The following is a 24,030-nucleotide window of genomic DNA, read 5'->3' as shown; positions in this document are numbered from 1 at the left end:
ATATGGAATGTTATGGATATGGAATGTTATGGATATGGAATGTTATGCTCAGGGGAGAAAATAACAAAAGTGAAGACAGACCAATATCCACATGAACATCTTACTGGGAAACCTTGCAAGGTCTCTCAGCGTCAGTAAAAGTTGTAAGTAGAAATTAATCTAAATTCAATATGAAATAATTTTGTTAATAACTGAATATTGCTTTCTTTTGTCAGCCTTTCTGTTCTTTTCCCCCCTATATAAGTTTCTTTTGCAGGTTTTGCTAGTTGTATTAGGCTAGGAACAGAGGAGGAAGTAAGTCAGCTACTGCCAGCAAGGGGATGGTGCAAATGTTGATTAGAGAACAAGGAAGGAAAATAAGCTCAGTCACACCTTCTCTCTGAAATCCCAGTTTCTAAGATATCCTAACTAATATAACTAATTCTACTGCACACCATAGAAGTAGCTTAGTCCTGTGTTAATTAACCCTAAAACATGAGAAATCTACAAATCTTTCACCTGAGACAGTAAAAGAAGGTGAGTTCAGTCAGTAAAGTAGCTAGAACTATGGAAGGGAAGGCTAACCAAGGATGTCCAAGGGGCCGTAGTTAATTTAGGAAACATTGGATTGGAGAGTAGAGGATAGAAGTAGTTCAGTGTGCTGCTTTTGTCTCAGTGGAACTGTGAGGCTGGAAGGAAGGGCTGACACGCTTGTATTTCTCACAGTCTGCTCTACGGACCACAGGAGCGACTCCTACTGTGGTATTACTGAATTATCTGCCAGTAACGTTGCTTTGAGTTATGAGTGTTCTTAATGCTGAATAAAACATTCTGCAGGACCATTTAAGCTGCAGTAGGAGAGCTGTGCTTTTGTTCTAAAATATTAAGCAAGTTCAAATTGCTGCTGTTAGCAAAGAGAATGTAAGATCCTCTGATCTTCTTTCTCTCCTCAGATTTGGCACTTTCGAAGAGTAACACTGTAACACTAACCCAGTGTTAGTCTTGTTTTTTTTTTTTTTTTTGTTTTTTTTTGAAGTTACTTCTTTTAGAAGGCAAACAGATGGCTTTTAAACGATACTGCTGTTTTGTGCTTAATTGATAGTTCGTGCGCAAACGGTCAGTGTCTAAACTGAACCTGGGCACTGAATGGAAGCTGTATGATGGAGCTGTTACTGCTGCTTTCTGATAAATGATTGAATGATTGCTTTGAACTTACTTTAAAAAATGAATTTTAGGGTTTAAAGCCTTCTACATAAATTATCCAGCTTTGAATGTACCTTGTCTTATGTTTCACCTCTGGAGGGGGATGAATTTTTTTTCACACTGAAAAATACTTAGCCTTACCTTTAAAAAGTACTTTAGCTTTTAAAATGTCTTTAAATATCTTCAGCTGTGGGAAGTGTTACCTTAATGCACATAAGAAAGGGCTAAGCAGAAGTTCAGCATGTTACTGAGGATGCTGACCAAATGCCACCTGAATGCTGGCACGCGTGGGGCATCGCTGCCTCTCTTGGAAGCCTTTCCCAGCGTTTTACTACCTTCATGGTAAAGAAATCTTTCCCAGTTTCCTGTCTCAACCTCCTTGGTGAAGATCTGTTCCACCTCCTTGTGTCCTGTCATTGGCTACCAGTGGTGTGACTTGTTCTTTTCTTCCACTGCTACCTTTTGAATTACTTTTTGTCCCTCCAGTTAGTTTTGATCAGACAAGATATTATTTGTTATGCATATTTCTGTCTCACTGTTGACATCACTTAATGGTGCAGTGAGCCCTAGTAGACTTTGCTGTATTCACTCATTGAAGAAGAGAACAGTTTATCTATAACCAGATGAAGAAACGTTTTGCTGCAGGTCAGCATTCCTTTGTGTGAAGGTAGAAACAAGGCATCTGTCAGATCTGTGGTCTTTCACATGATCATGCTAGTAGTTAAAGAAGCTTTCTCAGTACACTGAAGTAAAGTTATGATCTTACAGTCTTCAGAGTAGGCTTTTTACATTCAGGCTCTTCTGCTTGCTATGGCAACATAAACAATTAATACAATCAGATTTAAGAAAGAAGTGTTCTCTAAAATTCATGGAACTTAAACAGGGTATTTCTTGGCCATCCGTGGAATACCTGATGACAATTCCACACACGTGTGTGCTTTAGAATTGAAAATTTACTGCTCCAGGAGAAAAGCACCATCCTTTTCCTTCTACTTTCCAGTGTGTCCTAATCCCACAGATATTGCTTAGAACGTTTGCTTTTAGAGTATGGTTCAAAGAAGGGGAACATGGAATAGATGGATTTGCAACCCATCTCTGAGTTAGTAATGAGGTCAGTTTCTTTCTGATTTTGTCTTGGTAAAGGAATAGTTAAGCAGAGCAATCCTGTACATTACAGTCTCTAAATGGTAACAGCGCTGCTGATCTGTCATGTGTTGTGGTGTGACCTTTGTACTTGGGCTTGTGCAGGGGGTGCTGGCCAGGCAGTTTCTCATGCTAGAAATATTTCCCATTGGGATGGACAATGGTATTTATGGCAGAGCAGTTGGAAATTACTCCGACTTTGACTTCTACTTTCATCATGATCCTTAAAGTTGAAGTAAACCTCAGTTTGCCAATCTAACAGCATTGTGAATTTCTTTATGGCTTATTCCTGGGTAATCTTCTGGTCCTGTGCTGGTGGAAAAGGCTTGAATGTCCTTACTCGCAGCGCTGTGCCCTCCTAGGACTGGCCTGTATGTTTCTTCAAGGCTACTCGTGATTTTGTACCTTCTCTTTCTCTTACTTACATCCTACAGGGTTTGTTTGCCCATTTTTTAACAGATTGAAGAGTCTTTTGGTCATGCTTGTCATCTCTGTGCTTTTTGGAGAGAGAGGTCAGAGTGGACTGGAGCAGTCAGAACTGTGCCCTGAATTTATTGTATGACATGTAACACAAAGGAGGGGTATTTTAGAGCTTGCTTTTCCCCAGTGAGGAGGTGGGGCAACATCTGTGATGGGCTGTGTGTGTAAATCCTGGGGAGTGCCAGCAGGGAAGCAGAGGCTGGGAATTCTTCACAGTGATGCACTAATTTGATATGATGTTGTTCGGTGTTCAAAACACTGCTGTTTTTTTTCCCCACAAGCAAAGGATTTTATTTCTAGTATGACAGAGAAATGTAGTATGATTTTGGGATGAAGGTGTGAACACTTGTGTTAGAGCTTGTCTGCTTGATTATTTTCAGGCTATTAATTACTCTGTGAGCTGAACTCACAGAAATGTGTTTTATGATGTTTAAATCTACTCAGTGGCACAGTTCTTTAAAAATCAAATACAAATGTTTCTTGTGAAGAGTCGCTTTTAACAGGTTATGAGGTTGCTTTATCGTGGGAAAGAACTTACGTGTTAATTTGCTGGCACTGAAACATTTGAAGATCTCTTCTGTTACTGCAAAGTTTGAACATAAACGTTCTAGCTTTCTCTATTGCCCTCAAACATGTTTTCTGAAAGATTCCCCCAACCAAGGGAGTTGCATGGTTGGAAATATTAAATGCTTGTTTTGCCTCATTAGTTCTCAAAACTGTTTCTTACAGTGGAGCTGACCTGGAAACGAGTAGCTGTGAATCTGTTACTCTTCTCTGTTGGTCTTCATGGGAGTTATAGATGTTCATCTCAACCTGTATAACAGTGCCATAATCCTTAATATTAGTCACTGTTGATCCTCCGTGGTGATACTCAGCCAGTAGGCAGCATGCAGGGCTGGTACTTGGAGCACTCTGCGTGGTGTCAGGAAAGGAAGTGAGTGGTGTGATTAAGACACACTCCTGTTTCTCTTATTTTGTGCGTACAGAGAAAAGAGGAACCTGCTTTTTTTTTTTTTTAAGATGAAAGATAAGAAAATCCATTTTATACTGAAAGAGCAGAATATTTTCCATGTTGCTGTGAATGAACAATGTTTCAAAAGCCACATCTGTCTGTCAGACTTAGGAGCTTAAGGAAGTCATAGGATAGCTGAACTGAAAACTTGAAAATCTGATAACTAAATTGAAAATGAAATGCTTGTGTATTAAGCTGAACTGGAAATAAAATATTCAGAATTCTTTTACTTTTCACTGTTTGGTAAGGACAGTAAAGCCTGCTTAGAACCAGGGGATCAATAGTATCACCTGGCATTGGCTCTTCTGCAGTTGCTGCAGCAGGGAGGTGCTTGGCAGTAGTTGAATGTGTCTGTATGTGCACAGATATGTCCTGCAGCACTTGAGAGGAAGTCCGGTGAGCTGCCTGGAAAACAGACACATTCTCCAAACGTTCTCACTTTGCAGTGGTTTAATGATAATTTGGTATGTTGGCAGAGAATTGATCTGTTGTGAATTTATTTTGGCAACAGCAATAAAAATCACAATTCCCTTTATTTGCTGAAATATTTTCATTTTCAGGGAGTAGATTTCGGGTAGTAGATTCGGGGAGTAGAATTCCTACACAAACTGTGTAGGAATTCTCTTATTTTCAGTAGCATACAATATAGTTATCACCAAGCACCTACTTCTGTCATCTCTTCATATCTAAAGACTTGCTGATATGAAGTGCTTTAACTCACTGTGAGAGATGTTAGATAGCAGTATCAAAGGATGGTGATTATCTTCTGAATTTATATGGGGCATAGTTGCAACAGTCGTTTACTACATAATGATTTCAATCAGATCCTGTTTATGGTAGGAGTGTGATTGCAAAGAAAGACAAATATAATATTCTCCAGTTGTATTGTCTTATTCTTGGACTTGTGAAGTGGGTGGCTAATAGTTGGCAACATGCTTGCAGAACTTTGAAAATATTCTCCTGAGTAACGCAGTGGGCATGTTTAAAGATGACCGCTAAGCTTATCTGTGTAACAAATACTGTGATAGCCTTATTGTGGGAAGCACTAAGAGGCTTTTATAGAACCATCTCAATTTAAAGCTCCAGGAGCTGGCACCTACACTGCTGAGGAAGGCCTGTCAGTGTAAGCACTTGGTCACCAGCACAGCGAGGCCTTTGCGAGGACTGTGATGACTGAGGACTGAGTGGTTGATAGTACAGTATTCTGCTTTACGTGAGGCCTTGGAAAGACTGTTTTTGTTTAGTTTTTAAAGCAACGATATCAGATGGGCATCGGCAGAAGTTCAACCCTAGATGCTGCTTGTACTGTGTAATGCTTTTACACCTAGAAAATGTGAATTTACATAAAAATGTGTAAGCCTTTGAATTTGTTAATGTTTTTTAGTCTTTTCCATCTTTACTGTAAAACAGTTCTTCTGGTTAGAAATGGGTTGTTGCATCCAGAGCTTGGAAGGAAAGGTATTGATAATGGAGTCTAAAAGATCGTATCATTAACTTCAATTTCTTTCTGATGTTTCAGATTTTCCTTCTTGCTTGCCCTCCATGTCGGGCTGCAATGATTCTCTTCAGGTAATGCCTTCTGTTTACTACATTTCTGTCTACTTTGCATGATGTATTTTAGAAATTAATCACAGGTTTAAGTAATAAAATATTAAGATATATATTCAGTAGGAAAGGCATATCTGTCAGACTGAAAAATGGTACTTCAGAAAGGTAATGGCTTAAACTGACTGCACAGCCACATAGCTGTGGTTCTTTTGTTCTGATGGTTTTGGTCTCATTAGCAATATACCTTAGCTCAGTAACAGCTGAAACTACACTCCTCCTTCCACAGACTAATGTGTGCTTGCTTACTTAATTTTATGTGCCTCGTACCTTTTGATTATCCTCACCAAAAATTAGTGTTTGGTCTTCATTGAACACTGTACATACACAACGTGTGTTCAGTTTTAAAAAGAACATTAACTAAAGCAAATCCTTGCTGATTTGGAGTATTTTTTTCCAAAGATAAGCAGTATTTTAGAACATATTGTTACTAATTTTTGAAATGGTAAGGGTTTCCAGTGTGCAGGAAGAGCCCAGTAAGTAGTCATGGGGAACAACTAGTTGGAGTGTGGGGAGGGTGGTGGTGTTTCCCAGACAGAAGGGTAATCAAGAAGAGCTGTGGTTGCCACTATGGCGATTCACTGCTCTTTCTTGTCCTCGTATATGCAATGACTGGAAAAGTGATGCTGGGGGTCTGCCTTATGAAAGTGCTTTGGAAGTGCTGCTCTGTGGCTGCAACTTGTTCTTGCTGTTCCTTATTGGGGCAGGGAGCAGGCCAAATGCAGAGATACTGTAATAGTATCTCTTCAACTCAGAGAGTGCAAAATACGCCTGGTGTCTGGGTTTTCCTACTCACTTCCGAAAGACTGGTTGCCGAGCAGTGGCCACTTGCTGCTTCTCACAGCCGATCTTTTTGGTTTTTGACACTCTCATATACAAATGACATTTGAAGAACAATTTGGGGTTTGTATTACTTTTGAAGTTGTACACTTTAAAAAAACATGTAAAGATGTGCAGGAGTAAAACCTTATCAAATATACTCTTTCAAGCTCTGAAAGATAAATAAACAGCAAAATTCCAAGCATTTAACAACCTATATCATGATCTGGATTAACACAAATGGGCAGCCCAGGCCTTCTAGGAATCCAAAGCTCATTACAGAAAGCAGTCCTACTTAGGAAAGTATTTAAATGTGTATTTAAAGACAGGCTTTGTCCTTGTTATTGCATTTAACTGTGGCTTTATTCAAATTTTCTCAAATCACTGACTGCTTTTTATTGAAGAGAGATTACATAAAAAGTGAAAATACTGCCTTTCATTTCCAGTCTGAAAACACCACTTCCTCTTTTCTAAGGTTGCAGATGCATATGCTGAATGGGGCTCTCTTGGCATTGCTGTTTCCTGTCGTTAATACGCGCCTGGTGAGTGTACTGTATCTTTCCTTTTGCTCCCTAATTTATTTCTAGAAGTTTTTTCACCTTTGGTTCATTTCACCTTTGGTTCATTTTACTGTATGTAGTTCATGTTACCAGGCTGTAGATTCCTGGTACAAACCTCTGTGATGAAACCAAAAGTCCAATCCTGGAATTTTTGTGATTATGTTTATAAATCAGTGTGGGGAGTTAACACTGCTTTATCCTAGGTGTAGAAGAAAGTACTTTGACAGTACTGGCCTGGCCTCTGAACAGAGGTAAAACATAAGAGGCTTTGAAACTTCATAGAATAGGGTGTGGCATGTGCACAAGTCCATGGGACTTAATTGATGTATCTGGGGGTCCTGAAGGAACTGGTGGATGAAGTTGCTGAGGCAACTATTTGTTGTACTTGAGAAGCTGTAGCAGTCTGAAGTTCTTAGTGACTGGAAAGGGAGAAGTCTAACTCCTTTTTTAAAAAGGGTAAAAAGAAAGACTCAGGAAACAACAGAGCTGGTCAGTCTCACCTCTGTGTCTGGCAAGGTAAGGCTATGGAGCAGATCCTCTTGGAAACTCTGCTAAAGCACATGGAAAACAAAGAGGTGACTGGTGACAGCCAACATAGCTTCAATAAAGACAAATAGTGCCAGACAGATTTGTTCTACAATGAAGTTACAACGTTGGTGGATAAGGAAAGAGCAACCAGTATTATCTACCTGGCTTTGGGTATAGCGTATGGTAACTGTCCTGCATGACATCCTTTTTTTTTAAGTTGGAGAGACATGGATTTGATGGATGAACCACTCAGTGGATGAAGAGTTGTCTAGATAGCTGCAATCAAAAAGTTGCAGTCAACATCTTGGTGTCCAGATGTAGATGTGTAAAACATGGTGTTCCTCAGGGGTTAGTATTGGTACTGACACTATTTAACATCCATGTTGGCTACGTAGACAGTGGAATCAAGGTCATTCTCAGCAAGCTTGCACATGACACAAGCTGCATGGTGCTACTGACACACTGGAGGGGAGGGATGCCATCCAGAGGGACCTGGACAGATGTAAGAGGTGGGCCCATGAGAACAATGTGAAGTTCAACAGGACCAAATGCAAAGTCCTGCAGCTGGGTCAGGGCAATCTCAAGCACAAATACAGGATGGGCAACAAATCGATTGAGAAATGCTGCAGAGCCCTGCAGAGAGGTATGTGGTGGAAGTAAAACTGAATAGGAGCTGCTAAATGTGCACTTGCTGCCCAGAGAGTCAACCATGTTCTGAGCAGTGTCAGAAGTGTAGCTGTCAGGTCAAATGAGGTGATTCTCACCTCTACTCTGCTGTTATGAAACCCCACCTGCAGTAAAGCATTCAGCTGTGGGGCCCTCAGCATATGGAAGACTTGGACGTGCTAGTTTGGGTGGCCATGTCTAATTTGCAAAAATCTTTTCTGCAACAATTTAAATGTCTGTTTTAAAATAGAGTTCACTTAAATTCATCTGCTTACATGTTTACAGAGTCTGGATAATGTATTCATATCTATATTTACATAGCATGTGAGTTAATGATATTGTTAGGGACTTCAGACTCTGTTACAAATCTCATTAGTGATTGTCCATTTACAAATCTAGGCAGTCTTAATAGGATTAAGTCTATAAATCAGCATCTGTATTGAATTTTGATGATATGCCATGTTGACTGTTCACACTGGTATCTAGGAGACTTGAAAATTAAGTCTTACTTTGGACTTGTGCATGCTTTCCTTCTTCCCCTGTTTAAGATAAGAAAAAATTCCCCTGAGACACAGTTTAATTACTGGAGAGAGGATTATCCATCTGTAGGCTTTTACATATCAGTAAGGACTTTCCTCACTGTATGAAACACATGCATACACAGAAAGTTCAATCATTATTCAGATTTTAGTAGTAAAATAACCATACAGTTTATTCAAGTTTTATTTTGTCCTTCCTTCTCTGCTAACTATGTATATTCTTTTCTACAGAGATGGAAAAATATATAAAGCATTACAAATGGGAAAAATATATATTCATGCATGTGTGTATACCTGTGTGTGTCTATGTACATATATATACACATATATAGCTGCTTAAGTGCAGTTTGTCAGTGTGTTTTAATAAAACTAATTCCTGCTGAAGGGGCATTAAAATATATATATACATACTGTACTGATTTTTTCCTGATAAGTGGGAGCACAAATCTCACTCTGTATTTCAAACTTTCTGGTTCTTAAGTTTAACATAAAATACTTTCTATATTACCTTCTCCGGTTAAAATGTCGAAATATTTAATTATTAACTTGTGTTTTCTGTGCTATTTTGAAGATCTCATTTAAATGAGGGAAGTGGAGGTTAAACAGGAAAAGTATGGACTGCTTATAAAAATCTGTCCTTAATTAGGGATAAAGGAGGCAAAGGATAATGTCCAAGAGCAAGTATTTTTGGAATAAATACAGCTTAGGTTATTTTTGGCTTAACAGCTGCTTGCCAGGCTCGTCTCTTTTCAGTGTTTCTTCAGGCATAAAATAATTTGGGTGATATTTTATAGCATGGCTGCTTGGGCCCAAATTCTGTCATGGTAGATACACATTCTGCTCTGTAAATGTCACTGTCATTTACACTGACATTGTAACAAAAGCAAGAAATTTCTCTTGCAACTTAGGAATTAACAAACAAACAAACAAAAAACACATTAATTCTGTCCATGTTGTTTTATAGTATCTAAATGAAGAGATGTTTGACTCGGCCAAGAATATACCTCATCTTTTTTTTGATTTCACTGGTACGATATTTTAAGATGTATATTTTAGTGTATACATTTCAATACAAACACATTGTGTTCTTAATTGTCTGTAAACAGTTGTAATATATTGTGTCTGGCACAAACTAAGAGCATGAAAGATTGGGCACCTGACACAACTATTGCTGTAGAAGTGGGGAGGGAGATGCTGTCTAGGGGCAGATGAGCAAGAGTTCTGGGGCCTGTGTGCACTGAAAAGCAGGAGACTGTTGTCTCATCACTTTGTGAACCTGTAAAACCAAGCTGGGATATTTCACTGAGCACTAAGGTGGTTGCTGTTACCTTTCATCACATAAGATGTGTTTTAAGCTTAGGAGATGCATAGTTTTCATTGTCTTCAGCTGACATTCTGCTTATCCTCTCTTCCAAGTGGATTGCCTCTTGGTTATCTTACAGATAGCAGATGCTTACTGTAGTTCCTTGGCTAAATTAGCCTGCTAGCTTGGCAAGTTCAGCAGTAGGCGCATACACACCAGCAAATTGTGAATCATGAGTGAGGAGGAGAAAATATTAGAAGTATGTTTTTTGTTTGTAAATATCTTCTGCATTTTGCAGTTTATGGATAGGGAATGAAAAGTTAATTGCCACATTGTGGGTGATGGATGGATGTTTAGGAACTAGTGGATTTGTACATAATAGAAGCATGGAGTTATAGGTTACCATAAGATGAATGCTTTGCTGTGCTTAAGATGCTCAGCTAATCAACTTTGTATTTTCAGCACTGGAAGGGCACCGCTTTGGCAGGAGGGGAAGGGAATTGTGTTATTTAAGGAGCTTGAATGATAGGCCTATTTATGCTACAAAATGCTGTGGTAAGAACAAGTCATCTGGAGTCCATCAGTCTTCTGGTATGTGACATAATGAACTACCCAACTAGCTTCTCAAGTTGTGAGGCAAGCGTACACATTCATGTAGTGAGTGATAGCAAAGCAGTGATAAGGGTTTGAGATCTAGCCTTAAATGCTGAAGTCTTGCATTTGAAAAACTCAATCAGATTTTAGCAAAAGATGTTAAGACATTAGAGACGATGCTAAAGGAATCGTATTGTTAGAATGCCAGGTGGGACCCTGGAAGCGAATGAGAAATGCAGAAGTAAATAACTTCTTTCTACTCTGTTTAAGTTATATGGGATGTTCTAATATCCTAGCTATGTGAATAAACTCGTCTAACTACCACATAAACCAAGCCTTCAGAGTAACTATAATTGTTTGAACTTCCGTATTGCAGTGATTGAATTTTAAAGGAAACTTGCTGCTGGTTTTAAAGTAAATGTTGTTGTTTGTGTTTTGTTCTTTTTTTTTTTTTTTTCCAGTTGATGTCCTGAAAATTTTGATATAAAGTGAAAATTAGGACAAGTCCCAGAGATATTGAACTTGCTGGGATGGTGCACTTCTGATGTTTCCAGAAGCTGCTGAATTCTATTATTAGAGCTATTTGGCTTGAGAGTTACACATTCTAAATCCGTTTTAGGAACAGAATCGTACTCTAAGCAGTACTTACTGTACACAGTGTGCAGTACCTCTGATCTTTGTCCACTGCATTTCTATTGCACGTTAGGGTGATAAACAATTCACAGCACTTAACAGTTTGCCTGAGATGTCTTTGAACAGCAAAATGGGATAAGTTATGGTAGCATGTGGCATTATAGCTAAATTGGCCTAATCTGTCTGGCACAAGGAAAACTAACAGGGCAGTTTCATGCTGGAGTCTGTGGGGAAACTGCTTTGGTTGCCAGTAGGTCCTAACGCCCATATTTCTGCATCTTTCAGCAGTTACCTCTGCTATGTGCATCAAAATGATACCTGTAAATGCAACCTACAATCACACCTTTACTTGATAATAAAAATCTACCTCCTGCTGGTGGTGTGAAGTAGTCCAAATATTCTCTCTAGAGGAACTGGAAAAATGCTATTTCTGAAACTGGTATTATTTATTACTTAAAACGTTTTTACACTTAACTCTGTAAATGCCTGATTGAGCCCAGAGTGTCATTAATGGGAGCTGATCTGTACGATAAAAATGGACTGACTGCGAGACAGTGATGTCTTATGAAACACAGTAGACCTCATGTATAATGCTGGTCAAATACTCAAAACCCTGATGGAAGGAGAAATGCATTCTGTTGAGATCAGCGTTGCACTGAGCTCCATGTTCTCCTGGCTTTCTTAATAAACTTCATCCTCAGTAGCTGCACACCAAAAAAAAGGTCTCTTACAGCTTGTCAGAATTTGGGTGTCTTATAGGTTGGAATCCTGCAGGCTTTTAGCCTACCTGGATTTTCTGGCTTTTGTAGTCTGGTAAAAGTAGTCACCTTCCTAGTCCTGTGATCTACTGCATCTTTACTCTGCAGGCATAACAGATGCCTTCCTATAACTCTTTAAGACTGAGCTCACACTTGCTAATAGTTTGGTAGCAAGTACAGATGCTGATTCTTTCCCTCAATATACGTTCTCTGCACTAACAGGGTTAGCTGAAAATGAGAACTAGATAAACCTTAAATTAGTGCTGCTTTAAGGAAATTCAGCTCTCATTCTCTGTACTGCCTGGGTTGTGCAGAACAGCTGTGAGGATGGATGCTGACTGACTCACCTATTTGAAACTTTTTTGAGAATATGTTTTCATAATGTACAAAGAAAAGGATGTGTGACAGGCAACGGACACACTGCCCCTAAATACAATGGGAAGAAATAGTTGCAGTAAAACTATGGGAAGCTGCTTCAGACTTTCACATGTCACATGAATGTTTAATCCTTCTCTCCAGATGTTTTTTGCAGCCCCGGTATTCCTTTTATTTCGTCATAACATTTCTTTCTCTCTCTTCACATAAATGGAGGTTGCTTTTCTGCTCTATGTCAGGTAAGCTGGAGGTGCCTGAGCTGCAGAAATGCCCAGGTAGTGTAGCAGTGGTTGGAGCACTGGGCAGCTTCTTGGCCTTTTGCCAGCGTCTTGTTGGGTGTCTTGTTGGAATGTCTGCTGGAGAAATGAGTCCTGATAAAACTCTTTTCAAAAAGCCCCTTCTTTTTCTTTGTCTTTGTGTATTTTTGTTGGCTTTTTGCTTGTTTGCTTGAAGTCTTCACGTCTGTCTTTGGACTGTTCTGATCTTCTCTGGCACTATTTCTCCTCTGCCAAGTAAGTCATTTGCTGTCACAATCCTGAATGTGCTGAGGGGTAACCATCACTCATTACCAAGGCCTAGCAGCTGTTTGCCCTACGAGTTTTATATTTAGTATACCTTTGTATTCCTCTTCTCTGATCTATACTGTGATTTGTTTTACTAGTGAAGTAAAAAACCTGTTTGTGTTTTTAATTTCTGGATTACTGATCACATTTAAGAAACTAATTGTCAAAGATTACAAACCTGATTTACTGCTGATGTTTAAGAAAGCAACTGATACAGAATGACTAGATTGTGCTGGCTGTGCTATAGAAAAGGCTAGGACCTGGGAGTTGAAATCCTTCAATTCCTTTTTTCTGTCATGCTCAGCTGTCTTTTTAGGGGACGATGGAATGAGAGCTCCTCTAGGTATAGTACTTGAGCTGTTGTTACACATGCACAGTTGAAGTATAAATAATTAACAGAAGGAGAAGTACTGCTTTCAGAAAACAACAAAGTAGCAACCTCAGAGTCCACTGAAGAGCTGCTGCCTTGTCACAGTGGGTTTAAGCTAGTTTAAATGGGTCTTGTGCTGCGCTTTCTGATGGGAAACTGTCATCTGAATATCTAACTTTTCAGCTTAAGTCTGCACTGAATTGAGATTATTTTTTCCCCATGCTTAGTGCAGTCAATGGAAGGAGCTCACTGCTTCCCTAGGACAGAACCAGGTTTATGTTAGGTTACCCTGTTGCACGCTCAGAGAACTGCTGTTGATGGCTGCGACTTTTACTCGGAAAGAACAAGGTGTGCTCTAATCCTTCTCCAGACAGTTTCTCTTTCCCTCAGGTTTGCAAGCGATGAAATGGTGTTTGTTTAGCCCAGTAGCTCTGAACGTAACTGACCTCTCCCTGGGATGAGGCTCAGTGCGTGCTCGCTGTTCTTGGCACTTAGCAGAGGACCTTTAAGCATGTGCCTGGGGAGTGCGGCACTTTGGAAACTGCATCGTAGGCTGCTATTCTTCCTGGAAGAACAAGGCACCATGTATTTTTGAACAGAAACATCGTTACCACATGTTAAAAATGAGAGGTCTGAATACTTGGTTACAGAGTGCTTAGCATGTTTTGATATTGTGTGTTATATTAGAGGAATTGTTGTGAATGTCAGTGTTGTTTAATATATTTTGAAATGTATGTGATTTTATATCGAAGTCAGAACCTATGAATGAACGAGGAGCAGATCTGCTTTTCTGCAAATAGGAATCTTTAAAGGAGAAAAGCTTACTTATCAGTAGCACTTACTTTCAGTATCAGGGTAGTTTGTACTTTGTATTCATTGAGACTGTCAGGGAGCCTAGAGTGCAAGTTAATAGCAGCAATGGATAATCTGTCCTTTTGTCTTGTACCATTAGTTACTCTAAAACTTCAAGGAAGGGATGGGATGAAATGCAGGAAAGCATGATGCTGGTAAGGGAGAGAAGAGTCTAAAAATACATTAAATAATTGGACTGTTAATATTAGTATACCAGCTTGAGGCTGGTGCCTGTTGGGAGCAAATAGCCAGTATTTCTGGCACTCTGTAGGGACAGGTGGATGGAAAAATAGGGTTTTTAAATCCATACTTCATCGGTTTGCTAGGAGAGGGTACCATCCTTTAGAGTGGCTGCAAGGTTTTCCCTCTCAGAAACAAGGAGAGGACAGGCATGGGGCCAGGCACCAGGGCCTGCTGCTGAGATTGCCGAAGCCCAAGTTCAGACACATGTGGCCTTTGTGAGCGCCTACAGTCAAAGGCGAGATGGACCAACACAGCTCTTCAAGTCACTTTATATTGTGTGAGTAACAGGTTTTTTGATTTCTGAATTTCTCAGTCTCCATCGCTTGCTGAAGTGCTTGGTTGCTTTCGCAAAGAGGATCTTTATGTCCTGGCTCAACAGGTGATCCCTTCCTCCTTCTCTTTGCTTTCAGTTTTCTCTTACAGCTACAAGATACCTACCTGCAATCTGTAAATGAGTGTTTTATGGGTGAAATAAATTACAGATGAGACCTTTAGAACTGGGTGAGCCAGTTGCTGCGTACAGCTTCGTAGCCCATCTTTTGTGTGTGTTCTTCTGTTTGTTGTCTGACTGCACAGTGTGAGTGCTTGGCTGTACAGAAACTATGCACTTTCAGCTCTATGCCAGGAAATGCACCCATCTTCAGAACAAACAATCTTTCATAGTGGAAAAAAGAATGTTTTGTTTCACACAAACAAAAATACTGTCAACACTACCGCAGGAAAACAACTGTCGCTCTGTTCTAAGAAGTGTCCTGAGCATCGTGTTTGTGTAACTGACCCTCACAGCTCAGTGAGTGCAGGAGCCCTTCTGAAAGAACAGAGACTGAACAGAGCATGCTGCTTGGCAGGAGTAAGTGTAAATCCCATGCTGTGTTGTGTGTATCAGGAGCTGTTGTTTCTCAAATGTGTGTGCTCCACCAGGTAGGGGTACAGATCTTTCCTCCAGTGAGAAAAACTGTTAGCTTCTTTCTGAATTTTTTTGATCCCCTTTCTTTGCTCTCAGTGTCTTTCAGTGGGCAACAGAAGAAAAGGTTCAAATTCACTACACCTCACAACTTTTGTGAAGCTCTTGCTTTTGCCTGCTGCTATCTCACATACTTTTATGTTTTGGTATAGAATGCCAAAGTGTTACAAGAGTGTGTACAGTGTTACAAGAATGTGGACAGTGTTAGTGTCAGGTGTCAGCTTAGGGACGCCAACACTAAAAAATCCAGCTGATGATTTTAACATCTTAAAAAAAATCTTTTTTCTTTTTTTTCTTTCTTAGAATTTCAAACCTCACTGTATTACTTACCTGCTGTTCATTAGCTGTTCTGTAGGAAGAAAACTGAACTGTGTGAAGATCCTATCTTCAATTCTGTTGATGTAGAAATTTTTGTAATGTTCCTGTTTCAATATTCTGAGTTCATTGTCTTGGAACAATAACAAAAAGGGAAGGCTCTTACTGATTTTTTTCTTCCTAGTTATTTGTTTGTTTAAAATTGGAACACAAGCCAAGAAAGTAGTACTTGCATCTGGTTTCATGTTAGCTTGTAGAATGACACTACATTTGAATCAAAACTAATGGCTTTGCTTTACTCCTATGAGAATTCAGACTCAGTAGTATTGTCCATTTTTTCACATCTGAAATAAAATAGTAAACCATGTTTTTTCAGCTTTGTAAGGAAGCTGCTACAAGAGTTGAATTCTGAATTTTTTAATTTGAATCTGTTAACAGATATAGGCAAAAGCAATTACAGATGGAACAACATTCAGAGCAGTCTGCCACTTCTTCTAGCTGATCAAGAGCTTGAATTAGTTGGGCTGGGATTAAGGGGCTCAGATTGAACTGGGAGTTGTGGTTCAGGTTATTTTTAGCAGGGCATTATTTTAGTACAATCTGTCTGACTTGTCCTGAAAAAGTTACATGGATATGTAGATGATGAATTCAGTTTTGCAAAATCTGTGAGCAGGTGAGGAAAGCTTGATTTACCGCTAACTGATTACTTGTTTATTTGCATCCTTCTGCAGCTTGAAGACTGACTGATGTCATCTGTTGTGTTAGAGACACTGGGCTGTTCCACACATGCACGCACATTGCCATAAAGCAAGCAGTTCTTTGGATTTTTGCACAGAAGCCCTTAGCGATTTCTTTCATGTATTTTAAAATGGTTGGAAGCAAAAGTCATTTCTATGGAAATCTATCTCACACAAACTAACAGGAGAATTTTCTTTTATAAGTTTGTCATGTTTGTGAATATAGTTCCTGTTTTGATTACTTTCGGGTTTTGCATTGTTACTGGAAATTTAAATTATGAGGAAAAGGAAAAGAGCAATTTTTTGTTTTGCCTCCTTTGTTGTGCTTCAGACCGATTTTGAGAATTCTCATTGACAAATATTGCATTATGTTTGTGGTGAGGGAGATGGAATGGGTACAGCTAAGTGCATTTTCTAAGCACTGACCATTAATGTCTGCCATTGCTTTGGTAACAGTCATAGATGACAAAAGAACTGAACAGAATGCACTGTGATGGGGCATAAGGAAAATGGTTCCAGTTGTTAATGATGAAATGTGTTTACAAATATTTTTCTTCACAAATATTTTTCCTTATTCCTCAGCTTCCATTTGAAATGGAAATTTATTACATCCAACATGTGATGCTCTATGTTGTGCCCATCTATCTGCTGAGAAAAGGAGGTAGGTTGGCAATTTACCCTTCCAACGTTGAATTGGTTCTAGCCATTGAACTAGCTGTTCTAAATGGTTACCACAAAGTCTATTCTTGCTCTCTGCTGTATGTTGTTACCTAACAGTTTCTGGTGGTATGTATGTTGGAGTTGCATCACTGGTAACATAAAACAAAGATTTGTGTGTCTAGTATGTGTTGGCCTAATGTGGTATTGTCTTGAGTAGCCTCTGGCATCTTGTAATGTTCTAAGTTGTGTGCTGTGTCTTCAAGACTTGCTTTCTTGCATGTCCCTTGTGAGATGCATTAGGACTATGAGCTAGCTTGCTTGACATTCATTCTACTATCTTGCATTATGTTGTACTATAATAATTCATAAAAATCTGGAATCCCAAATCATTCCACTGAGCAGCAGTACTCTGACCATTGCTCCCTAGAAGTTAATACAGTATATCTCCATCTAGTGTGATGCTCTCTCCCCCTCAGCGTTGATTTGCCTCGACCTGCATTTTCTATCAGAGCTGAATGGTTTCATACAGGAAATAAAGTATTGTAATGTATGGTCCAGCCTTTCAGTAGCCTTTAATGACAATACCAGGGGTGTGATGTCAATTTACAGAATACTTAGAACAAGCTCAGCCTCTTCCACTGTGGTGTTTTGTACTTTATACCAGTAATCACTTAGGATTTGCAATATAGGTCTGTAACCTTTTTCCTGCCCACTACTGAGTGAAACTAAATGAAAGTGATGCAGAGGGTAAAGTACCAAAATTCAGTAAGTCACCCTTTTCTCTCTTGCTAGTGGCATACGCTGGCCATGCTTTATTTTAATCCATCTTTGGTAGTGCAGTTTGTCAGAATGTTAAGATGTGATATAGATGTAGAAATTATGCAAACCTGTAATCGTTACAGAAAGGAGAGGGCAAAGAAGAGCGACCAGCCACGTGCTGCTGTAGGCAACGCCGCGCTCAGCTCATGTGGCGTCACCAGCTCAGTTCTTCTGGTGTCTTTGAAGTTCCTGTATGTGTCATCTTAAGATACTTGTTTGGGGCTGATAAGACTGTAGTCTGAAGGGCTTTGTGTTGTACAGTTGTCACCCATTACCTGTATTCTGGTAAATGTTTGCATGTTATCAGTGTACAGGTATTTGCTGCCACCTAATGTTGAAATGATAGCAGTAATGTTTCTACCCAAACTGTTGGCTGATTATTTCAATAGAGATTGCCTCAGACTGTGTAACTAATAATTCTCCAGTTTCTTAATGTGGTCAGCTCCTGGCCACCTCACTGACTGCAATATCTCATTAACAAAAGATGCATAAAATTTTTAAGTAGTTAAGACTAATGCCACAGGAGATAATGTATGAATGTGGTGAAAATTAGCCTACTATCATGTGCCAATACTGTCATTTTACTCACACTTGCTTAAAGATGCTTTGAGTAGATGATATCCTTTATTCTGACTGTATCCCATGCAAGTTGCTTTATCACCACTGACGTTGATTGTCATGCAACTTTGTTTTTGTATTTTAAGCAGAAATTTCCATCAGAGAATTGTTAGTTACCATTGGGAGAAGAAAATTGGTAGAAAAAAAATGGAAATTGAATGGATCTTATGTGGAAAAAGTGTCATCCTTCACTCCTTTTATTGGAGTATTTGTTGGATATTTACTGATACCACTGACTGCTTTGTTAGGAACTCAGTGTTAATATTCCTTTAAGGAGCATTGAGCAGAGATGATCTGAGGCTCGTTTGGCAGAGAATGGCATGTCAGATTTTGTTGGCATGCTAATCAAACATCAGTCATGCACGCAGACTCAGTTACCTGTTAAAGTGTTTTCTTTTGCACAGGAAACTGGGTAACAGTAAGTGTTACTCCTTACAGTGGAGACGACAGGTCACGTTGTGCTGCCAGTATCACCTTCATGTCCCCTCTTGTCAGTGTGCAGACAGTACCATGCTTAGCATCAAATTGAAGGGTGAGCTCTGAGCATCTCTCCAGCAGTGTCACTCAGTGAACTCACTGACGGCTCATTGCTCAACGATGTGTTCCTATTCAGGGATTAAGGCATCTCTCTCCACTGATTGAGTACAAATTTCATTACTTAACCTTCTAACATGCTTCCTTTCTAAAAGTGCACGTATTTATGTATATATATGTATGCATGCCAGCCTAGGCAAACTAAATGCTGATTTGGTTCATATGTCTCTTAACTTCAGTAAGAGGGTCTCGTGTATAGCAGAGGTAAGTGCAGATATAATATGTCAGCACAGATGATTCTCAACTCAAGGGAGCTCTTTCATGAAACACATCTGCTATTCTCAGCTTTCTTGCTGGATGAATATTGCCTGTGAACTCTGCCAAAAATTAGACTAGTCTCTGGCAGGACACAGCATTCCTGAAATAGCTGGGTAGGCTGAACCAGAGCAATAGGACGGATGCAGAATTGTGGATATGGTTGCTGCTTTTTGTTGTTCTCGGGAGTGAGACCCTCACTGCCCTGTGAGCTATGCCATGGCTTTGTAGTTCCTGGATTGGATACTGTGGCATCAGATGAATGCTAGGACTTGCAAAAGGGAGGTGAAAGAAATAAAGTGTCAGTGTGGAGGGAAGAAGATGGAGCCACACGAGTGTGAATTTTGATCAGGGAGTCAACCTCTTCATTGAAAACTGATTAATTACAACTAAGCTGGACTTCTAAAACATACAAGTATGCTCAAGTAAGTATGTTTTCTGCTACTGGGATACAGATGGCTGGTAGAAGGCTTAGGGAGATGGCAACTGACCGAATGTGGTGTCATGAGCTGTCAAAGCTGTTTCAACAGTGCATTAACCTGGCCTTCTAAGAACAAAGTACTAGAAACTTTCAATTCTGTCTTAGAGGACTGAGTTTTGCCAACTGTATACTCTTAACACAATGAGAAGTTTCCAATTTGCACTTCAGTAGCCTCCGATCTCAGTTTCTGACCATCTTAGTCCTTAAGCTACTTTGGTCAGGTTTTTTGAGGGATCTGACAAGATAAGGTGTGCCCCTGATTTCAGAGCTTCAAGTGGAATTGTTATTTTCTGAAAGTTGTGACCAAATGGTATCATTCCACAGTGGTTTGGAATAAGAGTTAATTTCTAGGGACTCCCTCACAGCAGTGTTTAGATGCTCCTTCTTGAGTTCTGGGATCCCCACTATAGTTTGGTAGATCTAGTAACTTGATGAAGTAGGCAAGGATGTTGGTGTTCTTAGGGTTTTGTTCCTTTAAGGAGCAATCTGGTGTATCAACAATACCTGAAGATCTTACATGCTTAATCAGAGGCCTTTGTATTGGCGTCACTTAATTGCTGCATGGTTCTGACGCTTTCTCCTGCAGGGGGAGATAGTCACTAGCATTCACTCTGCTAAAATGGCTGTGCAAATTCTCGGAGTTCACAGTTCAAAAGGAGGTTGTCCACACTGTGGAGATGGTAAATTAATTCGGCTACAATTTAGGAAATAAAAAAATCTCCTTTCGGCCAAACTCCGGACAGTCATGTCAGTCTGCCTTCATTTCTTTTTAAGAGCTGATTGTTGTACAGCTGTGCACAAATGGACAGATAGATTGATCCTCAGTACTTTAGTAGGTAAGTTGTTTGCTAGGAGTAGAGAGAGGCTTTTCAACTTATATGTATTTCTCATAAGCAAAAGGAAACTTTCTCTCTGACTTAAGTCATGAGGCCTTTCTCTTTTTTGATCTAGCTGCCTTCAAAGGTGGCAATGGAAGAGAAGAATTTCTCTGGCAATGTGAGAAAGTCAATAGAAGCTCACAAACTTCCCCCTGCAAGTATGCTGCTGTGATCTTTCAGAAATTGAACAGAAGCTGCTCTGTAGAGCCAGCTTTCTTAAGGGCACTGCAGTGTGTTTTACCTAATGAGATGCTGGGCTCAGTTGTAAGATGTAGGACACATAGAAGAGGCACACAGGGAAGGATCAATTTTCCTGTATCTGTAAACAAGAAAGTACAAGTAAAGCAGCTGGAGAACCAAACTTGTGCTCTCCTTTTTGCTGCTAAGGACTTGCTGGCAAGAATGGGATATCAGCACATTTAAACACGTTTTTAGCTGTTGTACCCTTTCTCAGCCACTTTGCCACTTTGTGCCTCTTGCTTGTATTTAATGATAGTCTTCCATATCTTTTAAATGAAGTTACAGATCAGGGTTTATAGTGAACATTAGCAATCCAGGAAAACTTTGATTATGTATTTAAATACAGTTAGGTCGTCATAAATCTAGTTTATCTCCAGCCTCAGTGAAATACTTTATAATGAGGAGTACATCTCTTCCACTGTAACTCCTAATTACTTACAGATCTGTGAAGTGTTGTGCATGGTGTAAGGCTCACTCTCATCTGATCATGCTCCTGCTCTTCCCTTGACAGTTCCTGCGTTCTTATTCCAGCATTGCTCTGCCCCTGGATCCCCTGTGTTAGATGTAAGTGGCTGGTGCAGTGCCTGCTGTGCTTGAAGCAGAGTGCTCAGAGCAGTAGGGTACTCGTGTTCAGCAGCAAGAGATGTGTGCTGCTCTGGCTGTAGGCTCATACTGCAATCTCTTGTAGTGCGGCCACTTAGCATAATCTTGTTTGATTTAAGGAAGCTGGAGAGGAAGAGGAGGTGACGGTGCCTCTGCCACATGACACACTGAGCTTTTTGCACTAAGCACTTACGGTTTCTATTGTGAAACACTTAAACTAAATAAGGGTGGTGATGTGGCATTCTGTGAATGGGCCCAAGATCTGTTAGTCTTCTCTGCATGTAGAGACAGAAGTTTAGGAGAGTATTTTATCACTACGCATACATGTACAAGGAAGAGGAAGAACCTTCTGTATAGTTATCAACAGTAGTTTGTGATGGGAATAGGTAATACAAGATCCCAGGCTGATTTTAACAAGCATAGCTGACAGTCAAGAACTAGAAATCTCCTGGCATAAGGCAGTATATGAAATCAACACATGGATTTGGAACAGCTAGGGGGAAATAGCAGATATCAGGTGAGAACTAGCTTATCCTTTTGAGAACATCCTTTTCTCTGCTGGAAGGGAAGCTCTAGGCTATCTTAGTAGGCCAAAACATATGCATTATTGGAAATAACCCCTTAATTAAGGGAAATAAAGTGGAAGCAAGCTTGCCCTCACCTTCAAGCTTTAAAATGAAGAAACTGCAGTAGCTGCTGAGTTCTGGATTAAGCAGGCCTAGCTGTACTTTGGAGGGTACAAAGCTGAAAAATCTGTACAAAATACAGTGGGAATGAAAGCAAGACATCAGGAGCAAAGGATGATTTTAAAACTACTGAATTAAAAAAAGAAAAATTGTACTATATTTAGGTTCTAATTCTCTGGTTCAAGCAGAGAAGTAATTCTGTGCTGCATCTTATTTTACTTTCTGCTAAATTGTGCTCAGATTTTTGCAATCCTATTTTTTGTAAACTTGAAATAAGTAATTCATAAGTTAACGATGCACTTATAACACTGCAAGTAATGTGAGGCTTTGTGGGGAGAGATGGAAACTAATATAAAAGAAATTAGAAGAAATTAGAAGAGTCTTTACATTGATCTTTAGATTATTAAAGCCATGCTTCCATTTTCTATATGTCAAAATTAAATGCATAGCTTGTTCAAGGTCATACAAATACTTGTTTCAGAAGCTGGTGATGATTCCTAAGCCCTTCAACCTATGTGAAATCCTTCCTATCAGTGCTGCTGAAGTTTGATCTAAACTGCAAGATATGCTGCTGTGGCATTTCAACACAAGAACAAATGTTACAGCCTACTTGGATGACCCTGATTTGGAACAGTCCACTGTCTGGAGCATTTCTGAGAATTAGATCAGTGCCAGCCTGGCAGCTGGATTAAATTTTTGAAAGCGCTTAACTTGTAAGAACTGCCTGTGATCCTTAGTGGATAGAAGATAGTGAACCTCACTGCTACATATTGAAATTGATTTCCCATGTAAGCAGCAAACAGCTTTTGCCAAAGCCAACACCGGCCACTCAAACAACCACTCAGCTGGGTCTCAATTTTCCAGCTTGCTTGTTTTTGTCAGGACTATGCTTCAGAAAATAGATCACACTGCTCTGTTAAACAGTCATCTGTTGAATAGCAGGACTGCAGAGTAATAAAATCTACAGTGATTATTTATCCAGTGAGAAACGTACAGAAAATATCCCAGGTATGAATTTAAAATTAGTTCCCCAAAATACACTTGGGAATCCAGAGCTGTCTGAAATGTTTTTCTGTGGAGGTCATTGCTTCCTTTCTGTTCCTTGATGTCCAGATGATGCTGCTGCTGCTGAAAATAGTGCTATTGTTCTCAGGATTGCCAAGTCTACCAAGGAGGAAATTTTCTATTATACAGTGAGATTGAAAGGCTGTATAGGCTGAGAGTCAACAGGGGTGGTTTTTTTTTTTATAAAAGTTTTGCAACAAAGAGAGGATGCAGCAGTGTGAAATTCTTAACTGGAGGAACCTGAACAGCTCTTCTTAGTGACTTTTGAAACATGATTCCTTGACTGGACTGAAGCTGGACGCGAGAAGCTTGGGTTCAAAGCCAAACTATGCCAGTGATCTATTTTGTCATCTCGTGAGATTTACTGCGTCTTTTAATGACTGCATTCTCTCACTACTCCTGTTCCATAGCTGGATTTGTATGTCTACTTTAGTGTTGATCCTCTGCCTGCACAGATTGTCCTCAGTGTCTGGATTCAAGCTTCCCTGAGCTTTTACCTCAGCAGTGTCTGTTCACAGGCTTTACAGAAACTTCTGGTATGACATAAGCTACTGCCAACCAGGCAAGTTCACGTGAAACCAAATAGATATACAGCACTACTACCAATTCCTGTGAGCTGTTCTAGAGCAGTTTCAGATGCCCCAAGCTTGTCAGTGTTGAAGCAGCATATGGATAAAGCCCTCAGTGCGTTAACTTTTGAGTAGCCTGAAGCAGTCAGGACTTGATGGCCTGTGTTCCAACAGACCTATTCTTCAATTAAATCTTGTTTTGCATCTTGATTAAACATGCCCATAAGACTACAGAGACAACACTAAAACTGTGATGTCAGATTATGTTTTCTTCATGCAGAGTGTTTCTGTATAGCTTGATCAGGTCACTTAAAACTGGTG

At 39.7% G+C, this 24,030-nt stretch overlaps 1 protein-coding gene across 1 annotated transcript in view; it reads left to right on the top strand.

The window, feature by feature from the left end:
* TMEM164 (transmembrane protein 164) overlaps positions 1 to 24,030 on the top strand; it is a 40,735-nt gene that overhangs the window by 8,934 nt on the left and 7,771 nt on the right. The window contains exons 2-4 of the mRNA XM_042876551.1: positions 5,337 to 5,386; positions 6,717 to 6,783; positions 16,824 to 16,902. Coding sequence (XP_042732485.1) covers positions 5,337 to 5,386; positions 6,717 to 6,783; positions 16,824 to 16,902 — 196 coding nt within the window. The remainder of the gene's footprint in view (positions 1 to 5,336; positions 5,387 to 6,716; positions 6,784 to 16,823; positions 16,903 to 24,030) is intronic.

The sequence above is a fragment of the Lagopus leucura genome, unplaced genomic scaffold, assembly GCF_019238085.1.
Source record: "Lagopus leucura isolate 7727_CA_CO unplaced genomic scaffold, USGS_WTPT01 Super-Scaffold_100016, whole genome shotgun sequence".
Classification (NCBI taxonomy): domain Eukaryota; kingdom Metazoa; phylum Chordata; class Aves; order Galliformes; family Phasianidae; genus Lagopus; species Lagopus leucura.
Note: the sequence above shows the minus strand (reverse complement) of the source record. Positions and strands in the feature narration are given on the sequence as shown.